Source organism: Eutrigla gurnardus (genome assembly GCF_963514095.1).
Source record: "Eutrigla gurnardus genome assembly, chromosome: 5".
Lineage (NCBI taxonomy): Eukaryota > Metazoa > Chordata > Actinopteri > Perciformes > Triglidae > Eutrigla > Eutrigla gurnardus.
This window is the reverse complement of record NC_139919.1, coordinates 18,882,874-18,901,218: the sequence shown is the minus strand read 5'-3', so window position 1 is coordinate 18,901,218 and position 18,345 is coordinate 18,882,874. Positions and strand designations below refer to the sequence as shown.

General features: G+C 42.1%; 1 protein-coding gene across 8 annotated transcripts in view; it reads left to right on the top strand.

The window, feature by feature from the left end:
• atp11c (ATPase phospholipid transporting 11C (ATP11C blood group)) overlaps positions 1–18,345 on the top strand; it is a 39,524-nt gene extending 21,179 nt beyond the window's left edge. Inside the window, exons 5-31 of one of the 8 annotated variants that reach the window (XM_084009469.1) lie at positions 925–1,032; positions 1,785–1,913; positions 2,426–2,514; positions 3,076–3,126; positions 3,531–3,595; positions 3,702–3,783; positions 3,863–4,013; positions 4,510–4,707; positions 5,345–5,515; positions 6,399–6,607; positions 6,711–6,782; positions 6,893–6,966; positions 7,078–7,181; positions 7,271–7,452; positions 8,189–8,455; positions 8,595–8,772; positions 8,895–8,997; positions 9,340–9,485; positions 9,793–9,852; positions 10,525–10,652; positions 11,238–11,373; positions 11,466–11,531; positions 11,658–11,761; positions 11,875–12,031; positions 14,457–14,562; positions 15,650–15,681; positions 15,958–18,345. In XM_084009469.1, coding sequence (XP_083865595.1) covers positions 925–1,032; positions 1,785–1,913; positions 2,426–2,514; positions 3,076–3,126; positions 3,531–3,595; positions 3,702–3,783; positions 3,863–4,013; positions 4,510–4,707; positions 5,345–5,515; positions 6,399–6,607; positions 6,711–6,782; positions 6,893–6,966; positions 7,078–7,181; positions 7,271–7,452; positions 8,189–8,455; positions 8,595–8,772; positions 8,895–8,997; positions 9,340–9,485; positions 9,793–9,852; positions 10,525–10,652; positions 11,238–11,373; positions 11,466–11,531; positions 11,658–11,761; positions 11,875–12,031; positions 14,457–14,558 — 3,132 coding nt within the window. In that variant the 3' untranslated portion in view covers positions 14,559–14,562; positions 15,650–15,681; positions 15,958–18,345. Of the gene's footprint in view, positions 1–924; positions 1,033–1,784; positions 1,914–2,425; positions 2,515–3,075; positions 3,127–3,530; positions 3,596–3,701; positions 3,784–3,862; positions 4,014–4,509; positions 4,708–5,344; positions 5,516–6,398; positions 6,608–6,710; positions 6,783–6,892; positions 6,967–7,077; positions 7,182–7,270; positions 7,453–8,188; positions 8,456–8,594; positions 8,773–8,894; positions 8,998–9,339; positions 9,486–9,792; positions 9,853–10,524; positions 10,653–11,237; positions 11,374–11,465; positions 11,532–11,657; positions 11,762–11,874; positions 12,032–13,502; positions 13,594–14,453; positions 14,563–15,649; positions 15,682–15,957 lie in introns of those variants that run through there. The other 7 variants (XM_084009471.1, XM_084009467.1, XM_084009470.1 and 4 more) reach the window with 7 other exon arrangements.

Sequence of the window (18,345 nt, the reverse complement as noted above, 5' to 3'; positions counted from 1 at the left end):
TCCAGTAATCCTACTTTCTGGCTCCGGCTCCTCCTTGGCACACGCTGTGGTTTCCCTCTACCCTCTGCATCTCTGCACCATCTCTTCTATCTCTATTATCACCATCTTAAAGTTCCTCTCCTGGCATTTATTAACCCCTAAATCAACTCTCCACTGTTTATTGAATTGGTGTGCGCGTTTTATCCATGAGGGAAAGAAATCCCTTGCCTCATTTAGGATGCACTTAACTGTAAGTAAGAACATTTGTCTGACTGAAACTTAGCGGTTGACCAACATGTTGGTCTTGTCGTCCTGTGTCCCCAGGATGAATGGGTGATACAACTTTGGGCTTCAGTATACAATTTGCAGCCAAAGCGGTCTGTATATTAGGGACGATCAAGCAACTTCATATTAATTCTAATTTTAAGGGACATCCTACTTTAGGTCTAAAGCTTGTTGTTAAACGCTTGTTAGTTTGAGGTTAAACTGAGACATTAAACTCAAAGTCACTGTTTCACCTGACTGTTCTGATGGGCTGACGAGGAGTTGATTTGGATTGTATTTGATTTAGTCAAATACAAGTCTACACTAGGCTTTATGCTGCTGCAGCCCCAGTATTATTTTTATATTTTCTTTTTTACCCGAGTCAGTATTATTTCATGGCATACAGTTCCAATGCACTGCTGGACAATCACTATCCCATTCTGCTGCTGCAGGCACTCTTTCTTTCACATAATGATGAAATATATATGTAAAGATTATATATAGTATGCTCAGGCATTTCTGTCTTACCCTCTTCTCTTGTGATTAGTGAAAGGTCCTGTCAAAACGCTACTGTGTGTCAGTATGTTCTAATGTTAATGTCCTGTCCCTCAAAGACAAACGTTTGTACTTTTTGTTGCATTTAGCAAATAACACATTTTTGATTTTGCTGTGTTGCCACAGGGCTACGAGGACTGGCTACGGCACAAGGCTGACAATGAGGTGAATAAGTACCCAGTGACAGTGCTAGAGCAAGGCCGGAGGATACCGAAGGAGAGTGAGAAGATCAAGGTACTGGAATAAATATTTTCTCAGAGACATGGTCATGAAGGAGCTGTTGGCAACTCGGCATGGTTGTGTTTGGAATATATGTACAGGGGAACACCTGCTCCGTACGCTGAGCTGATTAGATGTTCAAACATGGGTGTAACGTTCATAGTCGAGTATAGTGTGCAGATTATTTCTGATGACATTGTTTTTTGTTGTTTCTTTCTTCTTTTTTTTTTTTTTAGAGATTTAAGGGTGTTCAAAAGATAAATTTGCATTAAACAATATTTCCTAATATGAAAAGTTTACCAAATGATTCCTGGTTATGTTAAAGGCCTGCTAGTGCTGCTGACACCACTGACAATCCACATCCAGCTGTCAAAACTAAAACACTGCTTTGTATAAAACTTTGGACAGCTGTTCCCCACACAGGAGCTCACTGTGGGCGACCTCCTAGTGCTAAATGCACTATAGCTCAAACAAACATTTAGCAAGCCACAGAGCCTGGTGTGTGTCAGTAATTTGCAGACCAAACCAGGGAGAGTGAATATTGACCCAGTGGTCAGACTCTGCAGGGATGCTCATATTACTCTGCTGTACATTTAAGTAGGCAGTTACTTGCTAACAAATTAGCCACAACAATTTGAAAGGATTATGGATGGGATGTTTATTTTGGAGTCCTTCTGCTCCCTAGAGTGAAAGGGGGCCTAAGAGGAAGGAGGAAGGCAACTGTGAAAATGATTTGCAAGTGGTATTTTCTTGTGTTTCTTAATTAGGTTGGAGATGTTGTGGAGGTGGAGGAAGATGAGACCTTTCCCTGTGATTTAATACTGCTGCAGTCCAGCCGAGATGACGACACATGTTTTGTTACCACAGCAAGTCTGGATGGAGAGTCCAACCATAAAGTAAGATGGGACGCTCTGCCTGATTGTGGAAGTATTTTCATCCAAATGTTGGCTTGGAAGAATACACTGAAAACTTGTTTCCATTAACTTAGATGAGTCAAAGTTAATGGAAAACTTGTTGCCATTAACTTAGATTAGTCAAAGTTAATGGAAAACTTGTTGCCATTAACTTAGATTAGTCAAAGTTAGTTAAACACATTAGGATTAGGAGATGGAACGTTGGTATAAACATCTACAGTATGTCTGATATTTATTGTGTAGTTTTTATAATTAATAGGAATTTGAATCTCTAGAACAGTATATGAGTTGTTTTCAAAGAAAGTGAAGTTATATTTATCAGCCTTGCTTTGAAGTTCCTGTTTCTCTTTTGTTGTTTATCAGAAACACAGTATCTGAGGGAAAACCTCTCTCTCTCTGTCCCTCTCTCTCTCTCTCTGTCCCTCTCTCTCTCTCTCTGTCTCTCTCTCTGTCTCTGTCTCTCTCTCTCTCTCTCCCTCCCTCTCTCTATCCAGACACACTACACCGTGCCAGACACAGAGAAGGATCTGGAGTCTCTCAACGCCACCATCGAGTGTGAACAGCCACAGCCTGACCTTTACAAGTAGGCACTCATCATGTGGCCCCAAGAGATTTACACCACAAACACGTGTTGTGTTGCGGTTTGTTGGGCTCTGGAGATATTATTATTTTAATAATAACACGTCGATGGTTAAGTGGAGGGCTTTTGGCAAGCCTAGGTGTGCATTTCATATCAGGAATGGTGATAGCCTTGTAATCTTTGGTCTCCCCAGCACAGTTTGGTTGATTCTTATTCACTTGTTGGAATCTCAGTTTAGTCAACAGACAGCCTCTGGCTCCCCCTTGGGGCAAGGAGGAGGAATGTTGTCATGTAGCCAGACATCAAAATGGTGTTTGAGACGTGCTAGGGCCAAGTAATCCATGCTGCCAAGTGCTTGTTATTCAGAGTCAATAAAACTGACAGTTTGATGCTGGCTAACCACTAATTAGCTGGCTCCAAAACCTCTTCACCTAAGTACTTTAGTTTTGTAAAGTAAATGAACTCTGCATAGATTTTGATTCCTTAAATTCACATCTAATCTGGTATTAATAGATTTGATAATATATGCAAAACGAAAAAGGTGTATGTGTCATTTTGTTCCAGGTTTGTCGGCCGTATGCACATCTACAAAAACGATCAGGAGCCTGCAGTGAGGTGAGAGCACTCATGCACAACAACCTCAGCCCACTTTAAAACACAGTTGCTTAAGCACTCATTTGTTTCCCTTTGTATCACCAACAAATCATTATTCCATTGATTCGTCAATGCAGACAAGCATTAAAATTAAAACATGCTGGCATGGCTTCAGCCGCTGCTTCCAAAGCACTCACACAGGCATCTATCATTGACGGCTTTGTAATGGCCATATAAACAAATGCCAATGTCCTTCTCAAGAACACTGGAACCGGTGTAAGCCCAGACTGCAGTTATACTGTGTATTGTCACTGCGTATTTTAGAGTGGATGCCAGCTTGCCTGCCAGGTTTCCATTTAGGGAATAGAGGAGTGTGTAGATGCACAGCTTCTTTAATGGTTTGATGTACTGATGTCGTTGTGCAGGTCTTTGGGCCCAGAAAACCTCCTGCTGAAAGGGGCGACTTTAAAGAACACTCAGAAAATCTATGGTGAGTCTAACGATATCGACCTTTTTACAACAACATATTAAAGTGTGGAAAGCTAAAAATAAATAGAAGAAAATCCCTCTTATTTTACCCCCATTTCTATCCCAAGGCGTTGCACTTTACACTGGCATGGAGACAAAGATGGCTCTCAACTACCAGGGCAAGTCTCAGAAACGATCTGCGGTGGAGAAGTAGGTTAAGAGGAAGTGACGAGTTAAAATATGTGACATACATTTTGGTACTTGTTAATATGATTTCATATATTTCCAGGTCTATCAATGCCTTCCTTCTGGTTTACCTTTGCATATTGGTGAGCAAGGCCTTAGTGTGCACTACACTCAAGTACGTGTGGCAGAGCAAGCCTGGGCAGGATGAGCCGTGGTACAACGAGAAAACCCAGAGAGAGAAGGACACCAATCTGGTGAGTGCTTATTTTAGAGACCCGCCTGTCTTGTTGTCAAAGCAAGGACTAGTTAATTGTGACAGGCACCACAACAGCCCAACCCAAGCCGTGCAGGAATTACCACTGGGAGAAGAAAAGCTGATCGGTCTTCGTAGCAGTGCATCAGTACTCTGTATGTTGTGCTGTTGCAGTAAAAACTTGCCCCGTGGAGCCTTGTAGTTGTAACTTGTGAGGTCACAGTTCCATCATATGAAAGCGCTTTACAAGCCTCTTCTGATCCACGCTAATAAAACTCCCCTCAGCAAAATGACCACTGCAGACCTACACTGTGACACGGTCCATTTCATTGGCCGATAACCTTCCGCTCCCAATGAACTGTGAACATTGTGATTTACAGCATCTTCCACTGGTCTCGACTTAAAGCGCATGATGTTTGTAGTGCACACACAGTGCGATGTAGTCAAGTAAATATAAACTTTTAAACATGTGCCTGTGTTTTTCATTTTCCAAACAGTATCTAAAGATGTTCACTGACTTCCTGTCCTTCATGGTGCTCTTCAACTTCATCATTCCGGTGTCCATGTATGTGACGGTGGAGATGCAGAAGTTTTTGGGATCCTTTTTCATCACATGGGACAAGGACTTCTTTGACCCTGAAATCAAGGAGGGGGCTCTGGTCAACACCTCAGACCTCAACGAGGAGCTTGGACAGGTGAGGCAGATGGTCATAAATAACTTAAAACATTTAAATGGCAGGAGTGGGTGTGATTTGGGCGTTTTAAAAACTGGGTGTGATACACAGGGAGTGCCAAACACCTACTAAGTATTTAAACAGAACATGATCGCTGTATGCCATTAGTTAAAAAGGAAAAAGTATTTGCAGGACATCCACTAAAACTCATTCATTTTTAGGTAACGTGTCATGCTACAAAATGAATGCATGACTTTCCCTATTATAGTTCACCATTACAAAGATATGTCTGTGATTTATTTTATTTTTTTCCATTTTAATACTCAGAAGGGAAGGATTATAATGTGGTCTCCAGACTGATCTGTACTGTGCCTCTGTGAAATATGTGCTGCTTATAAGGACACCAGGTTGGTCGTGCTGTGTCTTTATGGGACCCCTAACTCAGAAAGTACTGCCACAGATCGGTCACGCTTGGTTTGCCAACTGATTACTTCAATTAAAGGTGTTGCTTCGTTAAACAGTTAATGCGGTGTAATTCTTCCTGTGAGCAATTGCCTAATCTTTTTGTTGGAACCTGTTAAGTGGGGAAACTGAACCTTTTATTGTTTTTGGAAGAGTCGGTCACATGTTGTTGTTTTTTTTATCACATTGCCTACAGGTAGAGTACGTCTTCACAGACAAGACAGGCACCCTCACTCAGAACAACATGGAGTTCATAGAGTGCTGCATCGATGGCTTCCAGTACAAGTACCTGGACGCCGACTCAGAGTTGGACGGATTCTGTGTCACAGATGGACCCGTGAACAAAGTGCAGGAGAAAGCTGGCAAGGTGAGTGTTGTGTGGTTTCCCTCCATCTGTCGCAAAACTCACACATGCAGCAACATGGCTCGCTGCTCGGGAAGGACCCTTCACATATGGCCTCTTTGACATGTCAACATACACGTTCAACATGGAGGGTGGGCAAAGTATCTGCCTGCTCTTGACACGTGCAACTGATAACACGTTACAGATTGTGGCACTTTAACACCCATGTTGATAAAATGCAATTTAGACAAATGGTTGTAAATGCAGGGCTTTATCTAAACTCCAGCTGCTGTATATGGCTCCACGTATGGCTGTAAATGAATTAATTTGGTTTTACACACCAATAAAAATCACGTCAGAGAAATATAAAGTGCGTGTGAGGGTGTGGTAGAAACCTGTTTTGGCTTATATAAAACACACACACACACACACACACACACACACACACACACACACACACACACACACACACACACACACACACACCCAAAAGACAAGTTACAGCCCGGCTTGAAGGCTGCCACCAAAATGAGACGAATGAAAAGTAATAAAAAAAAACAAACGCAGAAATCACATGTGGCTCAGGCAAAGGAACAAAGCCACCTAGTGGCTTGGAAGAGCCATCACACAAACAAAAGGTCAAATATTATACTGTATTTACTTTTTCTTGATATTTTCCCAAAACAATACATTTTTGACAGTATTTAAGTCTCTTTTTGTACATAACCAATGACACAGAGGGATCCATTAAATGCACATTGGGAGTGTGCTATTAAAAACTGCAGTGAGATAATGTATATACATAAGGGATAAGAACCGATCTGAATGTGTATACTTGAGATACACAATTTTTCATACTTCTTTGGAACTGATCATTGATTAATCCATGTTCATGTTGTGTTACCAGGAGAGGGAGGAGCTGTTTCTGCGTGCCCTGTGTCTGTGCCACACAGTCCAGGTGAAGGAGTCTACAGAGCAGCGTCAAGGCCACGGGGATGGACTACACCAGCTGGACGGCTTAGGGCTGGATGGAGAGGTACCCCATCCACCGCAGGAGCAGAGAGGCTTCATCGCGTCCTCACCTGATGAGGTTGCTCTGGTCAAGGGTGCCATGAGGTAAGAGATGGAATGTCAAGACTCAAGGAGTTGAATGCGTTTCATTTGTAGAGCTCACGAGTGCACAAGTGGCTCATTTGTGATGATTTGTCTCCATCTGCAGGTACGGCTTCACATTTCTGGGTCTCGAAAGTAAAACCATGAAAATTCTCACCAGGGACAATGATGTTGAAATGTAAGTCAGTCATTTTTCAGTTGAGTTTTTAGTTTTCATGCATTACCCCCCCCCCCCCCCCTGTTTGCAGGACAGCTTTCATATTTTTTCCATGTTCTACCCTCCAAAAGGTATGAGCTGCTTCACGTGTTGAACTTTGACCCAGTGAGAAGGCGAATGAGTGTAATAGTCAGATCCAAATCAGGTGAGCTTGAGACGACTGTCAGGTTTATTGCATTGACTGTCTTTTAGTGTTGACCCTCACAATGCTGTATGTTTGTACGTCTGCATTCACGTGTGTGTTTTTTGTGTCCAGGTGATACATTGCTCTTCTGTAAGGGAGCAGACTCTTCCATCTTTCCCCGTGTCAAACAGGAGGAGGTCGAAAGGATACGCATGCATGTGGAGCGTAATGCAACAGTGAGCAACTTGTGTCTCGAATTGTTTCTGTTATGTTTAAAATGATGTACGATCGGACAGCTTTTAATTTGTGTTTTCTTGTCTTTCAGGAGGGCTACCGGACGCTGTGCGTGGCCTACAAATATCTCAGTGCGGAGGAGTACGCCCAGGCGGATGCAGGATTGAGGGAAGCAAGACTAGCTCTGCAGGACAGAGAGGAGAAGCTCATGACTGTTTACAACCAAGTGGAGACCGGCATGAGTCTAATAGGAGCTACTGCTGTGGAGGATCGGTGAGCGCTCACACAACGTAACTGTGCAGCTCCAACAGATGTACATGGACTGTTGTCCTTCCGCTCCCCTGCCTCTCGTTTAAGATCAGTGCCAAGAATTTTAGGGGGTCTTTAATCTCAGAATACACCTAAACTTGACAGGAGAGGGCAAAAGTTAACAGTTCATAAACATCCCGTCTTGACTCCCTGTTTTATGATTGCCTCTGAAATGAATCCATTCTTCCTTTTTATGATGTTTTTCTACTTATTCATGCAACAGCAACATTTTACAGAAGTGGCTTTTCACTGCACTTTTCTGGCCTCGTGCCTTTTGCCACAAGTCACCAGATTCCTAGTCTTGTTTTGTCTGGTATGAAATGGTTTATTTAATTTCACTTGAGTAATGGTGACATCGGAAAGTCCCCTTTATTCAGAACTTATTAATGTAGGGTCACACTGCCATCTTGTGGTTGATATCGGGTACTCTTCCATAATCTGAGGTTATACTTCAGTCAATTGTCTATTGACTTTAGAAAATGCTTTGACTAACACAAAAGCGATGGAACACTTTATTGTATTAGCATCTCATCTAAAAAACTAAATAGTGAATTAATTGGGTAATACGGGTATCAAAAGAGTGCAGTTTCTTCCTCATCCTTAAGTTCCATTTCAACTATAAAAATAGCAGCTTTGTTGAGGTGTTATATTATAAAGTAATCTCCTGTTGCTATAATGCAGTTTTGGTTCTTATCCCCAGGCTTCAGGAGGAGGCAGCAGAGACCATGGAGGCTCTTCAGGGTGCAGGGATGAAGGTTTGGGTCCTAACGGGGGACAAGATGGAGACAGCGAAGTCCACCTGTTATGCATGTAGGTTGTTCCAGAGAACTACAGAGCTGTTGGAGCTGACTGTCCGTACTCTGGAGGATGGAGGGAGGAGGCGGGAGGACCGACTGCGTGAGCTCTTGCATGAATACCACAAGAAAGTTGTACAGGATGCACCCCCAGTTAAATCAGGTGTCACCAGGTTGGTACCTTGACTTACGTAATACTGTGTTGAGGTTATGTGTTTCTGTGTGTTTCTGTGCTCTTCTATTACGGTGATTCTTTAAACAAACTCAATCTTATATATGATGAAACTTCCATTTCCTTGTTCTGTTCTGTAGGACCTGGTCTTCAGCAAACCAGGACTTTGGTTTTATCATAGATGGAGCCACTTTGTCGATGGTGCTCAACTCCTCCTCCGAGGCCAACTCAAGTCGCTACAAAAACCTGTTCCTGCAGATCTGTCAAAACTGCACAGCTGTACTCTGCTGCCGCATGGCTCCTCTACAGAAGGCCCAGGTAAGAACAGTCCAGTTATTATGTGTGAAAGATTTATTCTTTAAATAAATCAAATAATGATTTTCACACTTGATTTTTAGATTTTTTTAAACTGTTGCCCCTCTGTCTCGCTCCGTTGTTAGATTGTGAAGATGGTGAAGAGCTCTAAAGGCAGCCCGATCACGCTTTCCATTGGAGATGGTGCCAATGATGTCAGCATGATTTTGGAAGCGCATGTTGGCATTGGTAAGACATTTCATGCTCTCTCTCAACTATTTTCTTCATAAATAGAGGGATGGGTACCTTTTTTTAACTTAAGAGCATCCTGTTACATCTTGGGAGAAGTGGTACCTATATAATATATATATATATATATATATAAAGTGAGCTTATTTAGAAAGGTGTCATTTCCATGGTGTTTTTTTTTATTGATTCCTTATGTATAATATTTTATTGAACAAAGACAGTCGGTTTATAAGTGTGACAACCAGCAATGCCTTTGCAACAGTTTAAGCTGTATTTCTGGCTGGTTTGGCGACGGTGGTGTTAAACCCCGGTAGTGTGTGATATTTGTTCTTGGGGTTTCAGGTATTAAGGGCAAAGAGGGTCGGCAGGCAGTGAGGAATAGTGATTATGCCATCCCCAAACTCAAGCACCTCAAGAAACTTCTGTTGGCTCATGGGCATCTCTACTACGTTCGCATTGCACACCTCGTGCAATATTTCTTTTACAAGGTAGGAGCAACACACACGTTTGTCACATTGACTTCATGCCTATTATTTTTCATGCCTAGCGACTTGTTTTGTGTTTCAACAAAGCCTGTATTTCACAAACAAACCCACGTACTAACATCACTTGTGGATTAAGGGGTGAGACAAATTTGACAGAATCAAACCTTGTTTATAATATTGTACGTTGGAGAAACAGTTTTTAGCTTCAATCGGGCTAATGTTTAGCATTATCATACCGACATAAACGTGACTTATTCATGCATTTGAGGTTATTCCGTCAGTGTGAGACCTTATGTTTCTCTGCCTGCAGAACCTGTGTTTCATCTTACCTCAGTTTTTGTACCAGTTCTTCTGCGGCTATTCCCAGCAAGTGAGTATTTCTGGAAGTTGGAGAGATGTTCTGAGTATAAAAAGAGGAAACCTTTGAATCCACACCTTCCTCGCTCTCCTGAATGCTCGACTCTTTCCTCAGATTGCTCCTTCCTCACTGCTCCCTGGGATGTTTGAGCTCTGACTGATGTGTTTATGTATTGATTTGACTACATAGCGCTGGTTTAAAAGGATTCAGATGTGTCATGTTCTACCACCGTAGTCCATCGTATGTGGATATTATGTAATCATGGTGGCTTAAGAACCCAATGACTTAATGATTAGATCATTATAGAAGTTCAGGTACGACTTAGATGACCTGATTAAAGTTTGGAGCACATTTATAAATTCACCTTTTTCTCTATTAGCGAGAAGTATATTCGTTTTTATTCATGTTTTATGCTTAATCTAAAAAAACACTCCTGACATAGAAATAAGTAAATTAGTGCAAACATTAATGTAGATGTCATCTTTTTTGAGAACATTGATTATGTTTTGGTCTTTCAAAGATCTTCCATAAGTACATGAAAGATGTATATAAGCTTGCTTATATGACTGTATGTGTAAGTATGATTGTGTGTATGAGTTTTGTCCTCTCCATGAAATTAACCCCTGGTTGCCCCCCCATGCCCCCCCCCCCCCTCCTCCTCCTTACCCCCCCTGCCCTCCCCAGCCCCTCTATGACGCGGCCTATCTGACGATGTACAACATCTGCTTCACCTCTATGCCCATCCTGGCTTACAGTCTCTTGGAGCAGCACATCTGCATTGAGGTTCTGCTGAACAATGCTCCCCTCTACAGGTAAACCTGGAAACCTCATCTGCAGCTGCCTCCATACCTTTTAAGTGAAGAGGAGCAATATTCATATAAATTGTGATTTTCTATTTAATGTTTCAGATCTTTTGAATCTAAGTTAAAATAAATGATAAAGTAAAATGGAATCACTATAAAGTCAAACAGAGATGTACCGGTAGTAGACTGTGTCATGTCTTATTATTGATTATTATTCACAATGCAAAGTTTGAAATGTAATGAATATTGTCACACTCCCTTTGCAAAAGACACATTTTACTCAGCTATTTCTGCTTCTTTAACACGCCAAAAAGATAGATAAATTTGGCATTTATTATTTTTACATTGTCAATTGTATTGTTGTCAGTTTTGACCGGTTATATATATTTTCAGTGTAAATCTACTGAAATCAACTCCGGTCAGCTTAAGAGTTTTGTTACGTTAAACATTAAAAGTGAGTTTTTATTCCCCACCCAAAGATTTCCAAAGACTTTCCTTTGTGATCATTGAGATTATATGCGAAGAGACTGCATTATATGTTACAATATAGTCACTTTATGAATGTTAACCTTTCTCTTCCATGACTTTCTTTAGACAGATTGCTAAGAACGGCATGTTACGGTGGGGACCTTTCCTCTACTGGACTTTACTTGGAGTCTTCCACGGCTTGCTCTTCTTCTTTGGTGTTCGATACTTGTTCAGTAACCCAGCGCTGCAGGATAACGGCCAGGTTTATTTCAATTCACCTTGATAAAAACAAATGACTTGATTTAGCGTTGTCTCCTCAGTACACCTGCTCATTCTTTTTTTTAAATCTCCAAGGTTTTTGGCAACTGGTCGTATGGAACAATTGTCTTCACTGTCCTCGTCTTCACTGTCACACTTAAGGTAAACCCTCTTTATTGGTCTTATGTAAGAGTGAATTAGAACAGCTGTTTAACATGAGAGTTGGAAGCTCGTATATTGTCTTGCAGCAGAACACGCTGATTTAGTGACTTTTCTCATTTATTCTAGCTCGCTCTGGACACACGGCACTGGACATGGATCAACCACTTTGTAATCTGGGGCTCCCTGGCTTTCTACATGTTTTTCAGCTTCTTCTGGGGAGGAATAATATGGTTAGGAAACTGCTCCGATAACCTACATGGTTGTTGTAGCTGCCCTGTTACTTTTAATTCCTCTCCCGTAGCTCTTTGAGTCGGTGTAAACCAAAGTGTTCCCTCTCCTGCAGGCCGTTCCTGAAGCAGCAGCGTTTGTACTTTGTGTTCGCCAACATGCTGAGCTCAGTGTCGGCCTGGCTGGTCATCATCTTGCTCATCCTGCTCAGCCTACTGCCAGAGATCCTGCTTGTGGTGTTCCGCAAGCCCCGCGGGCCCCGCGCTCGACAGGTAGAGCTCAAACACACACACATAATACACACACACACATACATCTACGCACACATACACACACATAATACACACACACACACACATACACACACACATACACACACACACATATACACACATATACACACATACATACACACACACAGACATACACACATGCACACAGACACACACACACATATATACACACACACACACACATATACTCACACACACAACCAGATACACACATATATAAACACACACACAGACATACACATTTACACACATATACTCACACACACAACCAGACACACAGACACACACACACAACCAGACACACACACACACAACCAAACACACACACACACATACACACACACAACCAGACACACACACAGACACACACAAACATATACACACACACACACACAATCTGACACACACACACACACACAACCAGACATACGCACACACACACAGACACACGCACAGACACACACATATACACACACACACACAACCAGACACACACATATACACACAAACAGACACACACACACACACACACACACACATACAAACAGACACACACACACACACACACACACACACACAGTTAGTAGGGGACAAATGTCTGGGACTTGGCCTCACACACATCCCTCACCCTTCAGCCTTCTCTGCATCTTTGATGCTCAAAGTTTATATATTGTGACGATTTAACCGTTTTAACCATTTTCCCCAAGGTTTGTGTCTTTGATGTTTGTGGGGTTTGAATCAAATCCTTCACTTCACATTTGGTTGGATTGCTCAAGTGAGAGCATGGCTTTGTATGTTTGGATCATTGCTTCTCCGTAGAGGAGTATTAGCCTCCACCAACAAGGGACAAGGGAGGAATACATAAATGAGCCTGCAAGAGTTTTTCCCAGCTGACATCCAAACACACACCTCTGATCCGTGATCGCTGTGAACTATTACACATGAGCTAATTGTCACTTTATATGATAGGTGGGGTTAGGTAGTCAATAATCACATTTGATTGAAGTAATGCATGTATACGCCCCAGAATTCAAGATGAGCCATATATATTTTTACATTTTTTAAGAGAAAAGAGAATCCATAATTGTTTTATTACATATTATGTACATATATATATATATACCAGATTTTGTCCACATATTTGAAGGGAATTTACAGCAGTTTTGTTTCTTTGAAGTGTTTATCTATCAATTGTTACAAAATAAATCAGATATTTTTATCAGAAGCTGCAGGACAAAGCATAGTGTGGTCTTTGCAGTCTACAGATTGAAATGACAGTCGCTGCTATACGTAGTGAACACCCTCTTTAACCTTATTTATATACGTTTTCCACCTTTGCAGCATTGTTTTCCTAACTAATGCTCTCACTTTTGCACTTAAACACCTCTTTCTTACTCTGTCTCACCTCCGTATTTCTTCTCTCTTCCTCTCTGGAACTGCCTCCCCAAAGATGAAACAGCGCCTTCCTTCCTCGGGGACATCTACTATCTTCATGTTGTCGCAGACCGCTAGCACTCACAGCTTCTCGTGGAGTGACTGAGGTCTCTTTTTCTTTCTGTCACCTCTTATACTCGAGTCTTTTCCTGCGTTTCAGTGTCTGCCAGTCTTGCTGTTGTCCTTCCTCTCCTTCCTAACCCTCTAAAGTAAACCAGGGCTGCGTTCTCTGGTTTATTATAATCCCCGCGCAGTTGGACAGATTAGGCCCGACAATTCGGATTTCAGATGAGTTACTACATCAAGGATTCTGTCTTTGGAGGGCTCCTTCTTGACTTGAGTGCAGTTTTTTTTTTTTAGATGTTGGTTTATTTGGGAGGAATGTTGGTCAGTGAGCCGGTGTGTGTGCCCAAGCCTTGTTCAGTTGGACCGAGTGTCCCAACGTGCAGTCTTCCATTTCTGTCTGTCCAGCTGTATCAGTCAGTGTTTCCTCCCAGCTGCCTGTTGCTGCTGCAATGCCTGCCGCCTCCGCATGTCAAGTCAGGTGAATGCAGCACGTCAAAGCACCAACCTGCATGAGGCTCAAGTCAACAACCGCATCCTGGACCCTCCACACAAACTCTGCTGTGTGTGTGTGTGTGTGTGTGTGTGTGTGTGTGTGTGTGTGTGTGTGTGTGTGTGTGAGTGTGAGTGTGAGTGTGATATTTTACACGCTTTTGAAAAATGTGCAAGTATAGTAGCAATTCAAACGGAGCCTAGGCTTCTGAAAATGTCTTATTGTAAGGAAAAGTTGTCGTGTCGTTGTCAGTGTTGCAGTCTTTGTGTATCCATATGTTTGTTTCCTGTGTTTATGTTTGTCTGTGTGCAAGAGAACGCACAAGATGGAGAGAGAGAGAGAGAGAGAGAGAGGCAGCACGTGTTTGTCAGGGTAGTGATGTCATTGGTGTCTCTTGCCTCACCCTTCTAGAAGAAGCCGGTTCAGTCGGACATGGGGGGCCAGCAGTCTCCCCGGTCTTCAGCCAGGCCCCTGCTCATGAGAACCTTTTCAGATGAGTCCAATACTATCATTTAAACAGGTACCAGCCCACCTCCAGGCCCTTTAAGCCAATCAAGACTCAATCCCCCAGCCAACCTCTCCACCTTTCCTGGTCGATTACTTTATCAAATGAATCTCGGGCATAAAAGCATACAGGCCACATTCAACAAGATCCAAAGTGCTGTTCTGTGCTTGTGAGCTGATCTTGGTTGGCTGAAGAGATGCACTCAAGTCTTGTATCAACATTTGTTGTTGTTGTTAAAATGGTTATTTAACATGTGATTGCATCTCTAGACCTAATGTTGCAAACCGTTAAAAACGTGCTCCTTTCAGCCTCCCTTTTGAAGCCCTGCTTTTATTTATACCTTCTGCATGTGCTTTCAAAACACCGATTTTCAACTTTTTTTTAAAATTCAGTCCATCTAATTTTTGTGTTAAGAATGTCTGGGTGTGATGTGTCGGTGTCATTTTGCTTGGGTTTTCTTATGTGACGGTGTGTAAGAGCTGCTCTATGATTATAACCTCCCCGGTCTGACATTCATGTCCCATCTGTACCTTTGGGGTTTATGGTCGTCTTGTCCTGTGTCGGTGGTCCCTGTGTGCTTGCTTCCCTGATAAAAGAAGGATGCATCTGTGAGTGCTGAGCTTGATAACTCACTGCATGATATGGTGTTGCCTTCAGACAGCGGTGCTGCATTACATGAAGGGGACGGCAACAAAATGAATGGATACATTGCATGATAAAATAGTTCAACATTTTAGTAAAATATGGAAAATGAATATTAAATAAATAAGACATTATGCAGTAAATATAATATTGAAAATATACGATATTTGCAATATTATCCAGTATATTCAGTCAAATTGGATTTGAACAATCAAAGTCCTAATATATGGCAGCAGTATCAAGAACACTGGAGGTGTTCTGAGGGCATCGACACCTTTTTGGGCACTTCATATTGTCTAGGTGTTTTAATTTTATTGTCCACCCTCTGTAGGTAGGTCTGAATGTCGCACCTCTCCATTGCTGTTGTTCAAGGTCACCGTTTATCTGTTGCTTGACGATAGCTTCAGGCCCTTTTTCAGCAGCTTTCTCTGTTTAACTTGCTTTTCTATTTCCCCACTAGCTGTCAGAGTGCGATCTCCTACAACCATCCAGGTAAACTACAGCGAGACAAACCTAATTACACGTCCCTGTGTGTGTTCAGTGTCCCTGGGTGAGATTGGGTGCTTTTCCTTTACTAATTCCTCTTTGTCTCTGGTGGCGGGGAAGGCGTCATTTGAATGTTTTCATGCATCATGGTCCGTGGCCAATCACCGCCTATTCTCTCGATTTGATCATTTTTGGTGACATCATCTCTCGAGCTCTTCCTTTTGCACAGGCCAAAAAACACAAAGACTGAAAAAAAACATCTGTCTGCTTGTGCTTTTGCAGATTACAGCTGTAACACCACTGTCCTATATGAACCTGAAGGAGCGCCAGTGAACGGAAGCAAGGACTCGCCACAACGTCAGAATCAGCCGCTGTCAGCGTCCCGAGCCGATCAGGTCATCCGCCATCATGCCTGATCTGAAAAGGAGGAGAAGAGGAAAGGAAAAAATAACGATGAAACGACGTGCTGACTGGGGGGGGGGGGGGACGTTTGGCAGTCTCCACTTGCATCTATCGACTTCTCTTCCCGATCCCGACAGCTCCTCGACCCCGCATGCCTGCAGAGCAGTGCCCTGCATTATTTTTTAAATATCTACTCAGATGACGGGCATGAGTTTACTTTGTTTCTTCCTTCTCTTTTTTTTTTTCTCCCCCCAAATACTAGCTTACAAATGAATGCCTCCACGGCTGCCTTGTCAGCAGCTCTATCCAACTGCTGTGTTTTAACAAGCAGTATTAATGATATCCACTCCCAAAAATGGTTCACCTGCATGAAAGAAGGCTCAAAAGAATGCTTCACTCCACTGATGTTCAGTCACTGTATTCTAAGTTTTCTTTTTTTTTTTTTATACGACTCATCCTCAACGGTTACACTTTGATTGCTTATTCTACTTGACTGCTATTTTGCTTTCCAATGGTTATTCTTTAAAATGGTTATGTTTTAGAAAATGCACTCATTCACAGGTCCAAATACTGAAGTTACTGAAGCTGATTTCAGACCAGTAGAACAGTTTTCTGGTTTATAGATGATTATGTGATTGTTTCCATTGATGAATCTGCATTCTCTTTGGAATATTAGGATACAAGCGGAGGTAATGGAGGCCATATTACCACTCATCCAAAAAGTGTGTGCGAGTGTGTGTGTGAGTGAGTGTGAGTGTGTGTGTGCCAGACTGAGAGAACGATTAGAGATATTAAGCAATGCAACATTGCTCGGAGCATGACCTAAATCCTCCAACCTCAGAGATAATTTAAGAGTTGGTTTAAGATGAGAAAATTAATATATATGTGCTGCACTGTATATATAGCTTAGAGATGTATATCATCTGCTCAAAGCCAAAAAGATGAACGCAATGCGGTCTGATTCTGTCCACACTAGTGTGACCTGAACGTGACAAGTCAGTGTGTGTGTGTGTGCGTGTGTGTGTTACATACTGTCAGTGCATGCTGGATGAGTAAAGGCCTGTGTGTCATGAAAACCAGGATTACTTGAACCGTGTTGATGTAGTTAGCGTAGACATTTCCTGCACTATTAAGCTGGTTTCTTCATTGCTTACAGGTTCAATAAGGCACATGAATATATGCCTGAGCGCACACACCAGATCAGATAGAGGAGAACACACGTACACTTAAATGCGCACATGCACTAAAGCCTAAATGAGGTATTTATGTTCATTACTCATTATCTAGTTTGCATACTTTGTCTGAAGCAGGCTGAAGTTGGAGTGTAAAGAGAATCGGCTCCAGACCTGCAGAGTCAACGTCGTTGATGCCACTGTGAGGCTCCGCCCTCCATCTCCCTCCCTCGTGTGTTTGGTCAAACTGACCGACGGGACGATGGAGTCTGTTCCTTACTTTAACGTCTTGTGTGCTTCATACATTCCCTTTAAACATGCCATGATTTCAAACACTTTATATATATACTGTTTTTGAAGATTGTTTAGTTTTCTGTTCTTTCCACAAACATATATTGTCTGTTTGGCATATTTATTGTTAAGTGTACATTTACTCACAAATGTTTATTACATAAATCTTTTTGTTATTATTATTATTGTGCAGATTGGTCAGCTCTGTGCCAGTTGACTTGGTCTGTGTGTGTGAGCCTGTGCCAAGCCCGTTTAATAGTCTTTGTCATACAGGCAAAGACAGCAGGCAGCCCAACACACTCCCAGGATCCCAGAGTCAAACTCCAGTGTCACTCCTTCACCGGGTTGTTCTAGCTCTTGGTTTAAACTCATGACTACCTGTCACTAATCATCTGTCAGGTTGATGATTTATAGAGTTTACTCCTACCCTGATATTGCCCAAACAACAACGTCACTACTTTCTAGTACTGACCTTTTATCTCCCCTCACATATCCGATATCTGCAGAATGGAAAATGAAGTTAATGTTGATTTGTTTTTAAGAAATGTAACCTAAGGAGCCTGTTTGTCACCTCCAGACAGCAAGGTGCAGGAGACACCGGGTGTATGAGGAGACGACACACTGGGAGGGGCTGCCTGCTTTGTTATAAAAATTATAAAAACCTTTAAGTGACATCAGAGATGCTATTTTCAGAGCTTAAAAAAAATATCTTGGAATCTAACGTTTTGCCTGTCTAAATGAAAAAGTATAAAACAACGGATTGTATTTTTAATGCAACCTTTTTCCAGCCACTTTTGTAAGAAAA